Consider the following 22,195-nt stretch of genomic DNA (forward strand, 5'->3'; position numbering starts at 1 on the left):
TTGTCACCCGTTGCACCTAAGCAAGTTGTCTTCATCCCTCCCTCTGTCTCTCCTCCTCCTCCTCCTCCTCATTCACTTGTCAGTCAGGCTCTTTGTCAGTGTGCACAACTGCTCCCTTATTGACAAAAGAACCAATCACATCTGACACCAAAATTACCAGTCCACGTTGTTCCAGCATATTCAGGGTTTTGAGCAAAGCGTTCGAACAGACAGCTGCGTCAGTTTTCCTAATCAGTCATAAAGTTCTGCTTTCAGTTCTTGACATCTCGTCACGCCGTCATAAAAGATGCCACGTAATCCTACTTTCTTTCAAGCTGACAGTTTGACAGGCTATAATGTGTTATTATACATTATCAATAAGGAAGGAACTGATGAGCGTCAAGCGAATCGCTGACTTCAATAACAAGACACCGAACAAAAAACCCGCATTTAAAGCTTCACAACACGAAACATCCCAAAGAAAACTGACAAAGCAACAAAAAACTAACTAGCAGGAAAAAAAAAAGTCAAATCTTTGTTTTATACAAGTAGAAAACGCCCTTTGAAGAAAAGATGTAGAGGCTGAAATAAAATTAAACCCCCAACAAAAATTACCTTTCACCATCGACCCCCCCCCGATGATGGATGCAGCTGTTCTCCGAACATTGTTTTCGTCCTCACTGTCTTTCAAATAAAACTCAAGACAAAAGGTTTTATTGGCTGGAATAAAGTTTTTGTTGGAAAGTTCGGCCACATTTAGAAAGCTGTTGCTGAAAGCTGATCATCACATCTAGAGTGATCTCTTATCAGCTGAGCAAAGTTTGTCGGGCAAATTAATGGACTTGAGGGAAACACCCATCATTAGAGACTCTGCAGAGCGGCTGCCATGCTCTGGTGCGAGCTAACTTACATGTTTACTATAGAAATAATGTTTCTTTTTTATGTTTTCTGTTGAAAGTTATGTTGGAAAACACAGCTGGACATTAAGTCTATGAATTACAACCTGCGGTTGGTGGTCTCAGAGGTATCTTATTCACTCCAACAGTGTCCCTCAAGAGAATTTATTTTGGAGGGACAACAGGCTTCACTTCATCGCACTGCCACCATCCCCTAAGGAATGTGTATTAATGACTTTTTGTTGAATTTTGCTTCTTAAAATGTTCAGTTTGGTTTCACAGTTTATTCTTAATTTTTGGAAACAGTGAATGTTCAAAAGAATCATGCCCCAAAGGTCCATTTAATAACTGTTCTGGAGCTTTTAATAGAGTTTGCCTAATTACCATAAAGTCTTTAAATCAAAATCAAATCAGATTTTATTTGTATAGCCCAAAGTCACAAAGTACAGTTGCCTCTGAGGCTTTACAATCTGTACAGGGAGTGACACCCTCTGTCCTTAGACCCTCGGTTTGAGCGAGGAAAAACCTTTAACAGGGAAAAAAGGTGGAAGAAACCTCAGGAAGAGCCACAGAGGAGGGATCCCTCTCCCAGGACGGACAGACGTGCAATAGATGTCACGTGTCACATATTGTACAATTACAATAAATGATAAAATGATTACAGTAGCAGTGGAACCTGTGATAGAGATAGACACAGATGCACAGCAGCAGCAAATCATCAACTAACTATAAGCTGTAATGGAGATATGGCAGCAATAATGACAGTAGTAATATGTGTAGTGGACGTCATGCAGGAACACAGCAGCAGCCACGATCCACGAGAACCTGCTGGACGAGAGAGCACAGAAACTCCGGGGGAAGAAGTTTAGTTAGTAACATGCATTAATGAGACATGTATGTTTACAGATGGTTGTTGGAGATGTACCTCTGAATGTACCTTTAAGTGACATTGATCCATCTAGATGAAATTCTTTTACAAAGCTGCAGAAATACACACACATGCATTAGTATTCATTGTTAAATATATTAATACAGAGAAGCAAAGCAGTGTAGAGAAATAGTGAAATAACTCATCTCTTGCTCCGAGACACTGCATGCTGCACTGACTAAATAGAAAAGAGAGGCGAAGGAGAAAAAAAAAAGAGAACAGATTCAAAACTTAGCTCATGGAGGCAGAACATTTTTCTGAGAGGCAGTTTGTGTGTGTGTGTGTCGATGTGTGTGTCTGTATATATGTGCGATATTAAATCATTTCAACATAAACCGGCCAGTGAGCTTTTAGATTCTGATAATTCATCTAGCCTCCTGACCTCTCGTAAAGTTACTCTGGGACATCACTCACAGCCTTCCCATTTTCTTTACCTTTCACATTTTTTCACTTCCAATTTTTCTCGCAATTTCCGTCCATTAATCTCTTTCCCCTCTGTCTCTCCCTCCATCTTTGTTTGCTCAGAGGAGGACAGGAAGTTGTCTTAAGGCTGTAAAATTGGTGTTTGGGTGTCTCTGTCAGCAGATTGAGAGCCACCCACTGGACCCACACAGTATCAGAACAAATCAGACTGAGATATGGGATTGTGCCGTGTGTGTGTCTGTGTGTGCACTCGCACAAACATGCATACTTGTGTGTGTGTGTGCGTGTGTGTGTATTTCTTTTTAAAATGTACTATATCAGTTTGAGCTATAGCTCTGTGGATAATTGGTTTGGTGAAATAGTGCTGAGTGTCTGTGGCTCTGGTGGCCTTCTCTCTCTCATGCTCTCTCACTTTCTCTCACTCTCTCTCTCTGTCCATCTATCTCTCTCTCTCGCCCATGTATATGTGTGTGTGTGTGTGTGTGTGAGTGTGAACGAGTCTGCAGTGTTTTATAGATAAACCAATATCTTCGCTCCCAGCCTTTACTCTCTATTTCACAGAGAGAAGTGCCCCACAAGGAGTTCACAGTAAAGACCTTCGTCTTCCCTTCTCCTCTCTTCTTCTTCTCTTCATTTAATTCATTTAATGACCTCATGAAACAGCGATTCATTTACCAGCGGTTAACCACTTGATTCAGGGCTCTGTTTCGTGTCTATATTTTGCAGGATACTTTTTATTGTATAAAAATGATCTAAATATATATTAACATCAACCAAAGGACTCTCTAACTCAAGGTGGATGCTTGACAAATGCTAGTACTACAGTTGAGGTAAGCTACAATATTATAGACTAGTACAAAGTAGATAGAAATGTCTTGGAAAACAGCTAGTCTGTGCTGTGGTGTCCCGCAGGGTTCCATCCTCGGTCCTGTTATTTTCTCTGTGTACTTGCTTCCCTCCTGCCAAATCGCTAAAAAATACGACATTTCCTTGCACTGTTGTGCCGACGACACAGAGCTTAATCTGCCCCCCCTGAAACTAAACGAACGGTCCATTCTAATCAGTCTCATGAATTGCCCCGGGGACATAAAGTGCTGGATGGCACTAAAACTTGCTACAGTTGAATGAGAGCTAGAGTCTGAAGTCGTCTTGTTTGGCCTCCCGTGACTCCATCAAAGTGATAATCAACAGTCTTGGCAACCTGTCTACCCTTGTTAAACCCCATGTCAAAAACCTTGGTGTGATATTTGATTCCGTCTTTAAGTTTGACAAGCAGGTCAATGCAGTGGTAAAAGCCTTTTTCACAGCTTTGTACCATTGCCAAAATCAAGCAGTTTCTCTCTTCCAAAGATCTTTCAAAGACCTTATATCCCACTTGGACTACTGCAAGTCTCTGTATACTGGGATCAGTCGTTCCTGTCCTGCTGCAAGAGGTCCTATATTAACCCTATTCTGGCCTGTTTCGACTAGCTGCCAGAATTAATATTTAGGTTCTCCTGTTAACCTATAAAGCCTTAAATTGGCTGCATTGAAGGCATTGACTCTTTTAAGATCACTAGCATTTGAATCCTCTCGATGTTTCTGATATTTTGACTTGTCTATAAGTTATTTGTGCCCCTGAGCTGTTTCTTTTATTTGTGACTTTAACTACCTGCTGTGGTCTGTCAACGTGGCTTGATTTTAAATGTGCTTCATAGATAAATTTGATTCAACTTGACCGATGTTAAAAAAACTAAAGCCAAAACAATGTCATTGCTGCTGAATCAATAGTTGCTGTCACGTTTAAAAACCTTCTCCAAGCATGACATTGTTTCATATTTACTAGAAGAAGGAGAAATTTGACACCTGAGAGCCAGCTTTCATCAATAAAGCACAGAGTGTGTAACTCGCACGGGGCGTGGTGGTGTACTTTTGGTATTTTTGTGGCCAGCGGTGCACCTGCTCGAGGTGGGATTAAAAGTAATCCATTATCATCTCCTCCCGCTTCGGTAAACAGTGACTCACCAAAATACCAAACAGGTGTAGGTGAGGGAGAAAAAAAAAAGGTTGAACAGTGCCCCAGAAAGATTTAACTTCACCAGCGCAAATCAATGTCTGACGCTATGCACCTGCATGAAAATTAGGTCTCTAGTGCCGTGGTGGAGTAATTTCAGTTGGGCAGCTCTTCAAGACAGTAAATGTTGTGTCTTTTGGTAATTCGAATTTGACTGTTATAGACAACAGACATCTTGCAAGGAAAGGCACAGGTGGAACTAATAACATTTAATGACAGCTCCTTTCTATTTAAGGGGAGCCAAGCGAGCCAGCGTGCACAAAACCAAAGTGCTGGAACTTAAATGGAGCTGAGGCATCATTAATGTTATTAATCACACATTTCTTATCCCATGTCCAGTCAAAATGCCATCTGTGGAAAAGGTTTATTACACTCCACAAGAATGTGACTTGAAACATCTGCATAATTGACACCCGTGCTTCTCCGCAGCGATAGGTAACTTTCACCATATGCTGAATGACAAAACATCAAGAGCATCCCTGACCCGCTCCGCTGTCTGCTTCTCCCGTTTAGAAACTGCAGTGTAGATAAGTGTGACTCTATCGCTGTACATTTCATCCTAACATCTGTCGTCTTTTATTCTTGGCTAATTTATTTATTTTTTGCTATTTTAAGTCATCTTTGTACCTGTTTTGTTTGTACTTGTTTGGCCTTGAAATAGGTGAACGATCAGCACTTTGAAAAGGCTTACACAGAAGTAGCTCTTTGCTTTTTAATCTCGTGTAATTGTATCGCAGCGGGTCCACATGACACTTACAGGGGAATTTCACCGATTCATCAAAGTCTGTTTATAGGTCTCGGGGAGGACTACTGCATATGTGAATAAAGTCGTGTAATGCCTTTGTGGCTTCAGAGGGAGATACACCTATGTGGTAAATGCAGTCTTGTAGTTTTGGAGTGATGTCATTTGAAAAATCTTGGGTGTGCAGTTAGAACGAAGTAAGCTTTCCAGCCCTTTATCTCCGTTTGCGGCCTGCAACTCGACCCACTACTATAGTGTAACATGCCCGAGCCTCCGAACCGACTGTCGGTTGGAGTTTTTTGACAAAGAAAACAAAGAAAACAATAATAATATCTGTTAAATTTTGTTTGTTTTGTGTCTTAGAAACTAGTGCCTGCTACTTTCCTGGCTGACTAAACTTTTATTCATCTGCACTCTCTCTGTAAACTAAAGACATGTGAGATATTAATAACAAATCTTTTTTTTTTGTGTGTGTGTGTGTGTGTGTAGGTGCTGCCTCGTCAGACGTGTGGCTTGTTTACTCACACCATCTACTATAAGGAATACCCTGGTGGACCTAAAGAACTGGACAAAAGCATCCGTGGGGGAGAGCTGTTTCTCACCGTGCTACTCAACCCAGTGAGTCAGAACAAACCACACACACACACACACACACACACACACACACACACACACACACACACACACACACACACACACACACACACAACACAACAAACACATGAAAACGGATATACAGAGTGAGAAACAGGGGGAACTGTTACTTTCTATTTTGATTTTTGCACCTTAAAGAGGAACCAACCGGGTTTCCTGCTCTCACTGTTAAGGTAACTTCCTGTCTGTCTGATTCATTTTTTTTTTTTCATTTTTGCTTTGTGTGTGTGTAAATGTGTGTGTGTGTGTGTGTAAATGTGTGTGTGTCTGTCTCTTTTCCTGTCAGGGCCTGCTTCTCACAGTGGAGCTGTGTTCATCTCCCCACTTTAAATTAGGTCTCACCACAGGGGGGTTGCTGTCACACACACGCATACGCACACATACACACACACACACGTCCTCCCCCTCTCGGTTACCCCTGCTGCGCGTGTCAGCTCAACTCGATTTTGCTTTGAATTAAGGAACAGAATTAGGTTTTTTCGGTGGCAGTTAAGATGCTCATCCACGTGCACGTCGAAGGTAGGCATAGAAAATTCCCAGGAATTATCCCCCAAACAATCTCACCGAGTCGAGGCGTGCACATGCATGCGCAGGCACGCGCCGGAGATGCTCGCAGACCAAGCAGTAGGCTGTATTGAAGTGTCAGGTAGAGGAGTGCTGAACTAGAGGAGCTGTCAGAACTCAGCGAACATCATAGAGTCAAGTGCAGCTTCGCACAACAACCCAATCTATCCCTTTCTTCGCTCTCTGCACCACTTTGTCTCTGTCTGTCGGTGTCTTTTTGCTATTCTTTTTTTATTCCGTGTTTTCTTTCCGCCTCTCTTTCCTGACATCTTTCTTTCACTTCTTCCTTTCTCCGTCTTTCTTCCGCCTTTAATTCTTTGCTATTTTATTCATGTTGATGTTTTGCCTGTCCTCCGAGCCTCCACATCTCTGTTCCCTCCTTTTCACTGTTTTAAAACGATAATAACTGTCATTTGCATAGAAATATTATAAAAGCTTGTTGTTCTGTGCTCAAATTACAGCTGGATAGTCCATATCCAGCCTAAAATAACTCCTTTAATTGCTTCATTTCATGTTCCAAATGTCTTTCAGGGTACCTCTTACCTGGAAAAAAATAAAAGTCCTTTGTTACACCCTTCATGTGGATAGCATGAAGTGTTTTACATTCCCCCAAGCAGGGTGAAGAGTTTTCTAATAATAGAAAAAGAACTACGTGGTTGACATTGAGTAAAAACTGGAGGGATCATAACTTACCCTTTTTTTCTATCTAAGGGCGGTGGAAGTGATATTGGGAGCTGAATTACTTGTAATGCTCACCAAGGACTCAGTGGGGAAATAATACCAGACAAATAGTCACCTGCGACTATAAAGACGCTTGTCACGGCTGTTTTGGACATGCTTCATTTAATGAATTATGATAGGGATGAATAATTACATGGCCTTTAGCAAAACTCTGTCGTGGTTTGCATGAGCAGCACGAGGCTTGGCTGAACGAGAATGTAGTGTTGAGGACCTGTGGTGTTATTTTTTTTATCTTTGGTCTAAAGAAAACAGACTTCCTGGAGCGCCACATGAAAAGGAAATGCTTTCAAGCAAAGGTTTTCAATTCAGATGGGGCAGTCTAACACAAAGTTTTATATTTATTTTTTTTGACTGGAGATTTATGCCAGAATCCTCGAAGGCGTACAGTCCCTAAAAAAAATGACTGACATAGCCGGCTTGAATGGAATTCAAATCTCAGACTTGCTCTTATAAAATTTACATTAATCCACTTCAACCTTCAAAACTTTTCCGATACAAATACTCCACACGGTGGTCGCCGGCTGCCTTATGGGTCCTAAAATCACCTGAAAGAACCCAGAGAGGAGCTCCTTGCACGATGTCTGGACTGAACGCTTCCAGGGTAAACACTGCAGCTCCATAAACCCAAGGCACAAAATGATCCAAGTTTCCCAAAAGCTCCATGTACTAAAGTTAGTTTATTCTTCACATTCTCCAACCTAGTCTCAAATACAGCGAGGGAGCTTGTTTAACCTGCATCTGCCGCTTCTGTTGTAGATATTTTTCAGTTGTGTTTGTAGATGCATAAACACCCAACAGTCCGATAGCTAACCAAAGTTAGTGCCACTTGAGGATGATTATGGAATCAGAATATCTAAACATTTTCCAGAAGAACCTAACAGTTATGTTTGTGTTAAAAAGGACAGACAACACACTGATATAAGTCCTCTCTCTGACGACGACGACAATACACAATAACAATAACCTCATATGCTCTGTTTTTAAGTGCAGATATCATGATTTAATAATTTAATTTAATTTAATATAATACTTTAATTTGGTGCTGCTTATTCTAATTGCAAAAGTATAATGCTAAAATAGCTAATCCTGATTTATATAAAATATATAAACCAGGTTCTATAATATATTTGGGAACATCACAGTCAATTAAACATAAAAAAGGATAATATACAAACACTGCTTTGTAATATATAATATTTTTTTAATATCAGTACATCGTTAACTGTATGCTGGGCTGCTTTTTTTTTCTTTTCTTTTTTTGTTGTTGTGGCTTTCATTTCATTTCCGAAAACCCCATGAAGTAATAATAAAACACCAAAACATGTCATCCAATTTCCTCTTATCACACTTTTATCATTATATATTTATTGTGACTGAGCTGTGTGTTCCCGAGGTGGTGATTAGCGCCAGAAACATTTATAGATCATTTCATTTGTGTGTTTGTGGGTTCACATGCGTGTGTGTACGAGTATGTCGGATAAAGAACCTGGCAATGTTTTCGCTCGCAGCACCAGTGAATTCATCTCCACATGGGCTCGCAAACCAAGATGATGCCTCTGCATGATCACTGTCCATCTCTATCTCCTTCACACACACACACACACACACACACACATTCATATAAATTACAAAAGGGTTTGAATTTCCTCTTGAAAGCCAGAAACGCACAGAGGCTAATTACATTTTTTCCACAATCTTTTGTCCTTCTCCCTCACCGCCTCTCTTTCTTCATCAGCGTAATAAGAGACGCAACTCCCCCCTTGTTGTATCTCTTAATGAAGAGGCCGATTAAACATAAAAGCATTTTAAGCACTAAATGAGAGCTATCTGCCACCACATACACACTCACGTCCACACACACACGCTCACGCAGACATGATTTATTTTCACTTCTCCCCGCTATGTTTCCATTTGCAGACGCAAAAGCTTTCATTAGTGTCTGCACTTTGTACTTTGTAATCAATAGTGTTCTGTAGCTCACTGCTTTGGTCCCCCAGGGGGGTTTCCTATTGTTTGATGATCTGCACATTGGTAACATTGTCACTTCCCATTCAATGACTTTAAATCACATTTGGCCTGTGGTGGCGGTTCACCATGCGGCGACAGAAACCCAACGTATCGGGTGTGTGTGTGTGTGTGTGTGTGTGTGTGTGTGTGTGTGTGTGTGCATGTGTCTATGAGCGTTTGGATACTTTTGCATCATCCCCGAGCTGCATCAGCGATCATTGAGCTCCCCCGTCTCACATAAGCTCGACGATCGATTGGACGACCTAGACTTTGCAAACAGCCAATAGGGCACAAGTCGTTCCCCAATAAATGGCCAGAGAGATGGCGAGAGAGTGATGGCGGAGGGAGAGGGGAAGAGAAGAGGATATTGTGGGGTGGGTAAGGAGGTGGTGGTGGTGAGAAGGTGGCAGACAGATTGAGATTTAATTTTCAGGTCACGGCATCTTGTGTCACTTGAGAATCCAGACACACACACGGAGAGGAAGTGATGCACATACAGGCGCACACACACAAACACACAAACACACACCGGCGCATGTGTTTGTGTGTCAGCAGCCAAGTAGCCGGCCGCGTATGCGCGCATGTGTATGTTTGCATAAATGTGTGTCTAGCTGACAAAGCAGAGCTGTAGACATATATCAGGCCTGACATTTAGCGCTTAGCTCTGCCACTAAGCTTATTAGCCAAACACCAAATATCAGCACAATCTGCCTCCCTCCCATCCCTCACCTTCCCCATCCCCATCCAAAGCTCTGGTGGCTTTCTCTCTCTCTCTCTCCATCTTTTCCTCTCTCTCTCTTCTCCTGATTTCCCACTTGTTCATTTGGACTTTTCTCACATGTGTGAATCCACACTTTTTTTTTGTCTCGTTTCCACTCCTTCCTTCCCTTTCTCGGGATTCCTGCTGATTGCCACTGAAGGCTTTGGCAGCTCATCAACACATACAGACTTTTCAAACACACACACACACACACATACACACACACACAATAAGCTTCAATCCAAACAGGAGGAGAAATTACAAAGTGAGAGCAAACCAGGGAAAGACGCCAGAATAGAAAGGGCCAGAAGATGTTGACTGGAGCAGGCAGAATAAATTGAATCGAAATCATTTGCTGTATTGACGTTCAGCTTTCAATTATCCACTGATGAGAAAGAGACAGTGAGTGAGATGGACCCTTTGGAAAGAAAAAGAGGGAGGGACACGGCAGAGAGCAAGAAGGAGAGAGAGAGAGAATGAAACTAGGAGGGGGGTGAAGGAGGGGTGGAGGGCTTCTTTTTAGTAGCAATAACAATTCAATCAAGGAGAAATGTATGTGGAACTAAGTGGTCTGTAATGGGAAACAGGCTGCTACAGCTACACATTGAAAGGGAGAGAAAAGCAGCAGAGGGCAGAGGCAGACAAGGAGAGCGATGCTGCCAAAAGGACGGACGGACAGACAGACAGACAGACGGACAGAGAGACGGACAGAGAGACGGACAGACAGACGGACGGAGAGACGCACGGACAGAGGGACAGACGGACGGACAGAGGGACGGACGGACGGACAGAGGGACGGACGGACGGACGGACAGACGGACAGAGGGACGGACAGACGGACGGAGAGACGGACAGAGGGACGGACGGACGGAGAGACGGAGAGACAGAGGGACAGATGGACGGAGAGACAGAGGGACAGACGGAGAGACGGAGAGACAGACGGACAGAGGGACAAACGGAGAGACAGAGGGACAGACGGAGAGACAGAGAGACAGAGGGACAAACGGAGAGACAGAGGGACAGACAGACGGACAGACGGACGGAGAGACAGACAGACAGGCAGGCAGACAGAAGAGTGGGAGGCCAGTAAAACAAGTCATTTCTTCAAAAATGTAATCATGTTCGAGAGGATTTGGAACATGTCAGAAACTCAAATACATGACTGGTGGTTCTCTTAATCTTCCAAGACATGGTTGGTGTGTGTGTGTGTGTGTGTGTGTGTGTGTGTCTGTTTGTGTATGTTTTTTTTTTTGAAGAACATCACTCCATGTTGGACTGACATGCTTCATCAGAGCATCTAGGTCAGCACAAGAGAGAAGAGAGAGGAGAAGAAGGGGAAAAAACAACAACAACAACATAAAGTGACTTTTTGGAACACACGAGAGAGTGAGAGCAAGACATTAAAAGGACAAGAGAGAGGGAGGAGATGAAGCTGCGTAGGAGCAACGAGAAGAAAGGACAAGGGACAAAGATTAAAGGGGGAGGCTGAGGGGCTCGGGTTTTTATTTTTCTCATTTTTCTTCCTCCAAGTCTGATTTGAGCCCAATTCTGGTGTTAAATTATTAGCACCGTATTCTTTATTAAAGGCACATAGGGGGACTCAAAGCAATCCAATATTCAGGAAATGAGATGTGGCAGTAGATGCAGAGAAAAGGTTTGCATGCTTCAGTTAATTGAATTCTCAGCCACGGTGACTTCTTTCAACCAAAAAAGGCTTTTTGGGGCTGGCGCTGTGTCGAGGGATTAACATTCTCTCAAGTGGCTTTTTGTGTTTTATTTTTTGTTTTGTTTTTTAATTCAGACTCACCTGCCAAGGTTACTCTCTATCATCCCCCCCTTCACTTCTCTATACTTTTTCCCCCCTCCTCTCTTTTGTCTGCAGTTCTCCAATTACAAACACAAATCATCTTCTCTCTCTCTCCCTTTGTTTAATTTGGCAGCCAGCGCTTAAGCTCCGTAATGAATGTTTCCATGTTCAATAACACCCAGAATCCACCAGCCCTCTCTCACACACACACACTCTCTCTGTCTATCTGTCTTTCATGCACAAACACACACACACACACATGTGTGTATAGTACACCGCGTCCCCTCACAGCCTGAGTCAGACATCACAGAGTATTGAGTGGTTTGAAGGGAACATAAATCACTTTTTGATCACTTTGCCTGCTTTCAAAGAAATAAAAAAAAAAAAAAGCACGAAAACAACACAAAACGGGAAAGGTGGGAGGCTTTGAGAATGGTTTATAGCATCTTAGTTACTCCGGTTTGATTTGTCTGTATATCAGTCTAAAACCTTTTCATTTCATAATATCATGCTGCTGCTGTATGCCGCCAGAAACACCCCCCCACCCCTCCCCTCCCAATCCCAAATGTCAATAGACGTTTCCAGCGAGACTTTAATTTTGCACTTCTCCTAGAGTAGTGCTTCAGAGCTCTCTCGTTCGTACATCGAAGAGATGTTCGGGGGAGGTTTTGACATTACGAGTCATTGGAGAGGAGGGAGCAAGCAAACTCTTGTTACCGGCTCGTGTTTCTTGTTGTTTTTGGTTGAGTGCCTGGCGATGCCTTTGACAGGGGTTTCCACATTGTTGCTCCAACATGGACTAGATTGATATGAAGCGGGGCGGAGGCTGGATGGTGGGTGCTGCTTAGATTGCTTAGAAGTGAGCACAAGATAAGAAGGCGGATGGCAGATGCGCACAATTTCTCCGGCATGTACACACACACACACACACACATGAGTGCATAAACAATTACGCGTGCACGCGCACGTAAAAAATGGCTCTGACATGCATACCCTTGTTCTTCTGTCTTCTCTCTCTGTTGCGTTCTTTGTCAGAGAAGACAACACACACAACTTGCACCACACATGTTTGGTTCCCTCCCACGGTGTCTCTGTCTCTATCACACACACACACACACACACACACACACACACACACACACACGTTACTCCCATCAGTATTCGGGGGGCATCAGTATTCTGAACAGGTTTCCAGGTCGGCCGGACGCTGATCCATCACACCCCGACACTGTCGCTTTGTATCTACAGCAACCTTCAGCGTTAAGGAGGAGCACCGACAGTCCTCTTTCTGTGTGTGTGTGCGTGTGTGTGTGTGTGTGTGTGCGTGTGTGTGTGTGTGTGTTCACTTTCACAGACATTCTCCCCAAATATACTGACAGACAATGACCTATGCACACACACACACACACACATGCTCACATCCACCAAATAATTCATATCTTAATGGCTGATGTTACCATTTCATCCAGACAGTTCCCAAGCTCCCTCCAATCACAAAAGAAGTGTGTGTGTGTGTGTGTGTGTGTGTGTGCATTTGTCTGTAGCAGCTATCTTAGCTTGTCTCTTTGATCAGCCTATAAAAGCACTGAGGCGTGGACAGATAGCCTGGACCAACACACTATCGCTCCCTCCGCTCCTCTCCTCCTCCTCCTCCTCCTTCTTTACCCTCACACACATTAACTGCCACGAACACACACACACACACTCGACACACACTCGCTTCTGAAACACTTTACCCGTGTGTAACCTGCATCTCTCCCATCACCCAGTGGCTATGAGGAGCATTGTGCTGCTTCCTCCTCAGCTTTATCTGTCAGGAGCGCTGAATACATCCATTGCACTTTATCTGTTTTCCTCCCCTTTTTTGTACCGGAGGAACCATATTGTGCTGAAAGTTAATGTATAATCTTACATAACAAAAGTGAGTGCGTCACTTTTCGCAAACCGATGGCAAATATTGATACCCGGTGGACAGCTGCTCTGTGACTGCCTTTAAAACCATCACACACTGAGAAATAATCTGTTTGCTTTCCACTGCAGTCACAACAGCAGTAATTAGATTTTCCTGCGCTGCCTCAGTTTTTCACAAACATGGGAACTTGGGAAATGAGATTTTGACTTTATCACAATTTTGCACACAACAATAAATATATATTTCCCTCTCTCCATTCCTTTCCCTTTTTTCCACTCCATGCCCCAAATCTGTCTTGTTTCTCCACTCTCTTCTAGATCAGTATATTCATGACCCACCTGTCCAACTACGGCAATGATCGACTGGGTCTTTACACCTTCGTCCACCTGGCCTCCTTCCTCCGCTCGTGGACGAACCTGAAACTCCACACTCTGCCACCCCTGCAGCTCGCACACAAGTACTTCCAGCTTTTTCCCGAACAAAGGAACCCACTCTGGCAGGTGTGTGTGTGTGTACGCGTGGGTTATTCGCCCACATGTACGGGCTTGCGCGTCTCTGCACTGCTTGTGCATTTCTTATGTAACAGGATACTCTTATTGTGTAGATTAAAAAAAAAAGGAAATATTCATGAAGAAAACAGATTGTGTGAGCTGTGTGCGATGTCAAGAGTGAGTCTCGTTTTCTTTTGTGCTATACAAATTATGATGATTTAATGAGAGTTCATTTTTCCACAATGGTAGCTTTGTCTTATAAAAAGCCTGGAAAAGCGAGCGTGATAGACTGTTTAACCAGTAGTACTCTGATTTATTATAGTAATTATTTTTGCCAGTGATTTATAATTTTTTTTGTAAACAATGAAGATCTGAGGATTTAATTGCAAGTTGGTTTTCTGTTAATTTTTATATTTTTATGCACATGCGGCACAGGATTATATGAATTTGCGGCGTCTCGTAACCCCCACGTGGGCTGGAAATATTTGTATGCATGACACAATAACAATAGCTTCATCCATTCCTTCTGTGCAGTAAATCCTCCATGCACTGGATGTATGGGCTTTTTGTATGCATTCTACTGTATGTATATAATTACTTTAATCTCTAATCCTCTGCCTGTTCCTCTGTAGAATCCCTGCGATGACAAACGGCATAAAGACATCTGGTCTAAAGAGAAAACCTGCGACAGGTTACCCAAGTTCATGGTCATAGGACCACAAAAAACAGGTAAGCCGCAGGCAAACACGCACTCATACATGCACATGTAACAAAGAGACTCCCTCTGTGTGCCCAGGTGTCTAGCTCCTCAACATCAGAGCCCATTCATTTAATCCCCCTCGCTCCTTTGGTCCTGTCAAAGGGAGACAAAGGAGGAGGCTCTTACCTCCTTTCTTCCACCCACATCCTATCTACTTTAGATGCATAGAGATACAGTACGGAGCTACCACCCGCTTCCTCTTTCTTCTTCTTACTTTGTCTCTGTCAGAGAGACAAAAAGAGGAGATTATTAAAAGTCTGCGTACGCTACTTTGATCCGCAGTGTGTTGCCTTCGTGTAATTTCAGCGTTTCTAATTGATTTGGTGGTAGAGGTGAGGAGGTACAGTATGTCTCCGATGCTGCTAATTAACCAGGTGATAATGCTCTCACTAGAGCGCATTAGCAGGCCAACAACAACCAGCGCACAATGCGTTTGATTCATTTTATTGCAGGGGTTTGACTTGCATGTCGGAGCAAATAGTCCACAGGCGGAGGGGTGGTGGTGGTGGTGGTGGCGGTGGTGGTGGGGTCTGCAACAGGATGTGTGGGAGTAAGCGTGAGAGGACGGGGTGAAAAAGAGAGAGCTGCTGAGGCTGAGACGGAGGGCATGACCAGAGCCCCAGTGCTGATTGGTGTCAGACGGTTTTGAATCATTTGATGGGGAGACCTGTGATCTTTGCACACACACACACACACGCACACACACACGCACACACACACACACACACACACACACACATAGTGTATTCTCAGCAAGATATAAATCTTGCGGAGGGAAAAATTATCCAGTATGGATCAGTGGATGACAGCTCTCACACACACTGACACACACACACACACACATGCTACTCTGTGCAGAGCTGAATTAACGAGCCAGTTGTGAATTATGCCCTTTCTTCCAGGAACGACAGCACTTTATCTCTTCCTACTCATGCATCCCTCCATCTCCAGTAACTTCCCCAGTCCGAAGACGTACGAGGAGGTCCAGTTCTTCAACACCAACAACTACCACAAAGGAATCGACTGGTGAGAACGCACACTTACGTGTCTAACACGCTCACTTTGTGCCTTTTTTTCATTAGCCGGAAAGGTGAAACCAAAGATTTACAAACGGGCCTTTTGTTTGTTCATTCTGTCTCGAACGTGCCTTGCAGACTTCAGCGATACGTTAGGCACTTCAAAACAGTTCAACGACGTCTTCAAAATGATCTTTTAAGCCTGCAAACGTAAGCCAACAGACATATGGCCGCCTAAATTGACCCATAAACGGGTTACTTAGCTGACAGAGACACAGCTGGTGCGTCTCCGAAGTCATCCAGGAAAGACATAATTCTTCAAGAAGCACTGTTCAAATTATATCGTCTAAGTTTATTTTAGGTTCATTGCCTCAGCAGAGATTAAGGCCGTAACTTTGTGACTTTAAAAACTTGGATCTGACTTTGAAAATGCGTAAAAAGATAAGAGAGTTTGCAGCAAAGCTGTTGTGGTATGAGGCATGACTGTGTGTGCATGTGTATTTATATGTCGGTCTGCTCCGTCAGGTACATGGAGTTTTTCCCCGTGCCCTCTAATGTGACGACGGACTTCCTGTTTGAGAAGAGCGCCAACTACTTCCCCTCGGAGGAGTCTCCACGGCGAGCTGCTGCCCTGCTGCCCAAGGCCAAGATCATCACCCTGCTCATCAACCCGTCCGACAGGGCGTACAGCTGGTACCAGGTACATACTGTACACAATTACGCGGATGCCACTGAGCGCACATGTATTATTTTTAACAGCTACAGCTGCCTGTTTAATCCCACGACGTGCTTCACCTCTGTGTTGATTCAAATTCTTCGTCCAACAATATGTTCTCTCTGCGCGTGCGAGTTAATGAGCCTGATTTATCTTATACGTCTCACTGTGGGAAATGTCACGACATCCTGAAATCTTCTGCTTAAGTCCGTTTGATTAATGAGACGTGAATGTCAACAACGTGCCGGGCTTCAAGCGTTGTGTCTCCTCGCAGCATCAAAGAGCTCACGAGGACCACGCGGCCCTGCAGTTCACCTTCTACGATGTCATCAGCGCAAGACCGGGAGCGCCGGCTGATCTCCGCTCGCTGCAGAGCCGCTGCCTCATCCCGGGTCTCTACTCCACACACCTGGAGAGGTGGCTCACTTACTACCCTGCTAACCAGGTAAGCTCGGATAGAGACTATTGCACCCGATTGCACGATCGCAGATCAAACAGTTTTGTCGAGTTAAAGCTCTGCGTTGGGTTTCTGTCAGATGAGATTTGTTATTCACAACTTTTGAGTTGAGAGGATGAAAGACGAGATTTGTTTCTGAGCTTTTATTGATGCTGTTGCGATCGTGGTCGTAATTGAAGGGATGGTAACTATGTATATTTTGTGTTGTTTGCAGATGGGAGATTCATACAATAACACTTTGCACATTGCCTGCAGGAAGTAATAGTAATACAGCATAAGAAATGTTCTGTTTTCCACCTTTTGCGGCTGTAATTAAACTGGATCGTGTTGCGTTAGGAAACTGCCCCCGCGCTTTTACCCACTACCTAAATGAGCTGCGGTGCAATGCATACCCAGCGTTACAGTGTGAATGTGAATCTGTGTGTAGGTGATGATCATAGATGGCCATCAGCTGAGGACTGACCCCGCGACAGTGATGGATGAAGTGCAGAAGTTCCTGGGAGTGACTCCTCACTTCAACTACTCCCAAGCCCTTACGTAAGTCTCTCCTGTATTTCCCCCCCTAACCGATACGATGCATGGCGGCTCGGGATAGCGGAGGCCTTTCACCTGGTGTGCACTGTGATAGAAATGATATCACTGATTCAAGCTGGAACCAGACTACCAACCCTTAATGTGTGTGAAGCCTGACATCTACTGGTGAGCAGCGGAACAGTAAACTGGCTACGTCCTCTTTGCCAGTCTTTGGTGCCAGGTGGTGTCATTCTCTGAAAAATACAGCAGACGGTGACATCACCTGGCACCAAAGATCAGCCAGTAGCAGATGGTCAGTTTGTTACTTGCTTTGAGCAATAATATGTGCACGTTTACACATATTTAGGTTTGGGCTATTGTCAGTATTTGAAGGAAAGAAGAAGGATGTAGCGTGTGGTCACAAGTGAGAGAGCAAAGAGGATAGAAGATGAACAAGAGGCAGAAAAGTGAAAAGAAGCAGCAATGAAGAAAGGCTGGAGGCATTCATTTCTCACATTCGGTTCATAAATAATATTTGTATTACATAATAAACACATTATTTTGCTCCCACAAAAAGAAAAAAAAAACAATTCGATGCCTACTCTTGCCAAAAAACAGTCAAGTGGTGAAGTCTCAGCCCCCTCCGAGCTGCTGGCCTGGGATCAAATCCCAACAGAGCGTTGACTGTCTCACTTACACTGCCTGTCTGTCTGCGTTACCGCCTGTCTGAATAAATAAAAGTACGAAAAGGTTAGTGCACCGCGCAGTGTCAGTACAGAAGAGCTAAAACAGCAAAGACACTGTGGCCAAGTAACCAAGATAAATAACTGATGCGATTTTGGCGAGGTAAACATTTTCTCTGATTTAAATTAAAGGCATGTGCAAAAGGTGGAAATGGAGAGTTGAATTAAGTGACAGCAAACTCAGATATACCTTAAAGAAGAAACACTGATGTGGATGAAACTGGGGCACATTCTCATTAGTATACCAGCATCATGCGTTTATTGTGTACCGCATAAACATACTGTACCACCGGTGTATTCAGATGTTAATATGTGAGACGTATTGAAAGTCTAAGATATGCATGTCAACAAAAACGCTCTTGACTTTTAATACAATTCGAGAGAATTAGCTGCGGCCTCTCGGCGCTCTGTTTCAACTCATTTTCCATTAGAGATTTTGCATGTCGAGTTTGAAGAAGGTGGAGTGGTAAAATGTTTATTTCTCGAGCACCACTCATCAGAATGCAATCTGCCTGCAAGCCCTCAAATCTCCAGACAGGGAGATCTAAAATTTGTAGCTTCAGATTGTTACAGAGACTGCCTCTGTCTTGAATCACAAGCCCACATGCATACAAATAAATTTGTAAAGAGATGCATTTTGACAGAATAATAAGGTGTGTGTGTGCATGTGTGTGTGTTTTGGGTGAAGAGACAGAGCTGCACAAAAGCCTAATCTTTCTTTTCTCCTCCTCATTCTTTTGACATGGCAGCAGGCTGACAGATCCTCAACACTGCTGCCTATTTATTTAATCGCCCTCTCCTTTCGTCGTCCTGTCCTGTCAGAGGAAAACTCAAAGGAGGACCACTTAACTCGCTTTTTTCTCTTTTATTCGCTCACTGATGCATGCAGATAAAGAACAATATTTGCATCTTTTAGTCACACCCACATTAGACCTTTTATACTCTCGCTGCCAAACAGCGGTTTAACAATAACGTCTTTTTTTCTCTCTCTTCTTTAGCTGAAGTTTATACAACTACTCTGCAAAAAAAAAGGTGCATAAATGAAATAGCTGAAATAACCTGCAGTATATAAACATATATGCAAATAATGCATACACGTAAATACATGCATAACTATTCGTGCATATGCTCTATACACACATGGCAACTAGTACATGTATTTACTTGTGTGCTTTGAAAGTCACTCACCGTCTCCGTGCCTGTGACAGGTTGTCACATAACATGCTGCTGGTTTGCAATAGTCTTTGCACTGTGCTAACAAGAGAGGCTGAATGTTGATGTTGCCAGTATGGGGACATTATGGAGGCATAACATGTACGCACAGCCCCCAGTGATTAGACATGATCTCACTGTTATTATCACTCGTTAGGAGCCACGATTCCCGATGTCTGCTTTTTCCGGGGGGGGTTTTCATGTCTTAATGTAGCCGGGAGACAAATAATCCCAATCTAAAAGACAGCAAAGCACATACTGTTTATGTCATTTAATGTTGCATCAAATGTATCACCACATTCTGGTGAAAAACAGAAAGCAATGAATGAATAAAATGAAAGTATAAAAGGTGAAATAATCACAGAAAACGAGTGACAGACTGCCGGTGCCGGGGTGCTCGAAGGGGAAAAGAAAAAGTAAATAGTAAAAAGATGAAAAATATGCTTTCTTCCATCAGTAGATTGTGGCATAAAGAACTCCAGGTACTGTGCTGGATGGTTAGTAATAAAAAAGACTTATAAATATGAACTAGTACATCATAAAAATAAAATAAAAAATACACCAACTCACACTGTCACAGTTCCTCTTCCTGTCTTTTACGAACAATGAACCCAAACTGCATATTTGAATTCGATTTACATAGAAATGAGTAAACAAAGAAACCAGTAATCGATTACCAATCGGTAACCGACCAATAAACTGTGCACTGTCCGCGTTGAGAGGAAGTGAAAGAGCAAGAGAGAGAGTGAGTAGAGACAGGGAGAGATGAAACGAGACGGCGTGACAGTCAGAGGGACGACGACAGCGAGAGAGTAAGAGACAGACGGGGAGTGTGCTGAATGCTCAGTGACATTTATATCAGGTCTGTCAGTGTGAGGTGGTCTCACTTTTTCAGCTGCAAACGCCGATTTACGTTCGGGACCCGACGCTGAACTCAGCGCTCATTTAATTCTTTCTTCTGTGTTTCTCTTCTCGTTTCAGGTTTGACCCCCAGAAGGGTTTCTGGTGCCAGCTCCTCGAGGGAGGAAAGACAAAATGTTTGGGAAAGAGCAAAGGGAGAAAGTACCCTCCTATGGAGCCAGAGGTGCTAACTTATAACATTTTAATTAAAATTGATTTCTGCTCAGTGGAGGGGAAAAATATGTATTGAATGAAATGTTAGAGAAACATACATATATATTTATATACATAAAAAAAGAAAAAGCAGCAGTTTGACTGACAGTGACAGCCCACTGTGGCTTCTATCACTGTGGCAAAATTTCCCACAGGACTCAGCGTTGGGGTGGAAACTGTCAGCCAATCAGATCCGGCTAGAAAGTTACAACCTAATTATGAGGACTCAATGGTGACACAACACCCGTGAGGGAGAAGAGAAGATGGGGGAGTGTAAGGAGAGGGGGGTGGGTGGATTACGACAGCAGGGGAGAAAGGTAGAAGAAGAAAAATCCAATCCATAAATCTTTGTCCGGGGCTACTGATTCCACAGAGGAGAGACCAGACCTGCAGACAATGAATCACACATGAAGACAAACACACATAGACGCAATTTGTCTTCCCCCTCCGCATGTGCTCGCACGTGGTGGCCGATGGCCGCGCCTCTGCGTCACCTGTAATTAAACTGTATTTGAGTTTGCACCAGGGGGACGGATGAGGAGGGTGGAGATTGAGGGAACACCAGGGAGGGGAAGAGGAGAGAGGTGGAGAGCACACGGGAGGGAGAGAGAGAGAGATAATGGATCTTGTGGAGGCTTCATGTGATTTTCTCTCTCTAACCTCTCTTTTCTTAGCTCTCTTCATACCGCTCGGAAGTTGGCGTTACCCTAAAGTCCTATTGAGGAGAAATAAACTAATCAAAAGACGGTGGCGCATCATTAATCTCTCTCAGTATCTTGTTTGCCCCCTTACTCCCATGCTGTCTTTCTTATTTTCTCCTCTAAATATCCCTCCTTCCTTTTCCACTCCCTTCTCACCTTCACTTTTTCTCCTTGCTCATGACTCTCCCACATTTTCCTACCTATTTCCATATGTCCAACTTCCATCTTCCCAATCTACCGCTCATCTGATCCCGGCTCACCAACTTCCCTTTTTGCCTCCCACCCCTTCCACTTTTTTCCCCAATCCCCGCCCCCGCCCTCAGGCACATGCATATCTCTCCAGGTACTACAGGGAACACAACGTGGAGCTGTCAAAGCTGCTGCATCGCCTCGGACAGCCGCTTCCCTCCTGGTTAAGAGAGGAGCTTCAGAAGGTCAGCGGCATTAAACTCTTTGACATTCATCTCGGCATCAGCTTATAAATTCGGAGTTAAAACGTCCAAACAAATTTACATCAGCGGAAAGCGAAGGAAATCTTCCCGAAAAGCCCTCCGGAGAACGTGGATTTAAATCGCAGTTCATGTTCATTTACGAGATTGGATTTCCGTGACTTAATAAGCAACAATTAAAGTCTTAAAAGACTTTTCTAAGCCTAAAAAGTGAAGTAAGTGTACCCTACCCTGTTACCATGGTAACAATGAGTAATGCCTCCTGACCGGTGGCAAATTATGGCTCATAATTTGTGGTTTGCAAGCAATGTGAAGCAAGCAATGAAAGGCGGAAGAGTTATTAGAGGCGACAAAACTCCACTGAACTCATTTGCCAAAATAAACTATCCTGAGCTGGATTGATGAGTTAGCAGCAGTACTGAGTCCCACCACATTAATTAATGTACCCAGAATTTGTTGAGAGAGTCACGAACGAGGCAGCTTTGTGCAACAGATGAGTTTAGACATCTATCTGAAGTCTGAGTATTACTAAGATCTAAACATCCGACCCTGACCGCTT

At 43.5% G+C, this 22,195-nt stretch overlaps 1 protein-coding gene across 4 annotated transcripts in view; it reads left to right on the forward strand.

Annotated features, from left to right (window-relative positions):
• Positions 1 to 22,195, forward strand: part of ndst3 (N-deacetylase/N-sulfotransferase (heparan glucosaminyl) 3) — a 40,667-nt gene that overhangs the window by 16,610 nt on the left and 1,862 nt on the right. For all 4 annotated transcript variants that reach the window (XM_027283281.1, XM_027283282.1, XM_027283284.1 and 1 more), the window contains exons 6-14: positions 5,511 to 5,639; positions 13,784 to 13,966; positions 14,590 to 14,686; positions 15,620 to 15,743; positions 16,259 to 16,433; positions 16,723 to 16,893; positions 17,333 to 17,442; positions 20,355 to 20,457; positions 21,511 to 21,621. In XM_027283281.1, coding sequence (XP_027139082.1) covers positions 5,511 to 5,639; positions 13,784 to 13,966; positions 14,590 to 14,686; positions 15,620 to 15,743; positions 16,259 to 16,433; positions 16,723 to 16,893; positions 17,333 to 17,442; positions 20,355 to 20,457; positions 21,511 to 21,621 — 1,203 coding nt within the window. The remainder of the gene's footprint in view (positions 1 to 5,510; positions 5,640 to 13,783; positions 13,967 to 14,589; positions 14,687 to 15,619; positions 15,744 to 16,258; positions 16,434 to 16,722; positions 16,894 to 17,332; positions 17,443 to 20,354; positions 20,458 to 21,510; positions 21,622 to 22,195) is intronic.

Source organism: Larimichthys crocea, chromosome X (assembly GCF_000972845.2).
Source record: "Larimichthys crocea isolate SSNF chromosome X, L_crocea_2.0, whole genome shotgun sequence".
Taxonomy (NCBI): Eukaryota; Metazoa; Chordata; class Actinopteri; family Sciaenidae; genus Larimichthys; species Larimichthys crocea.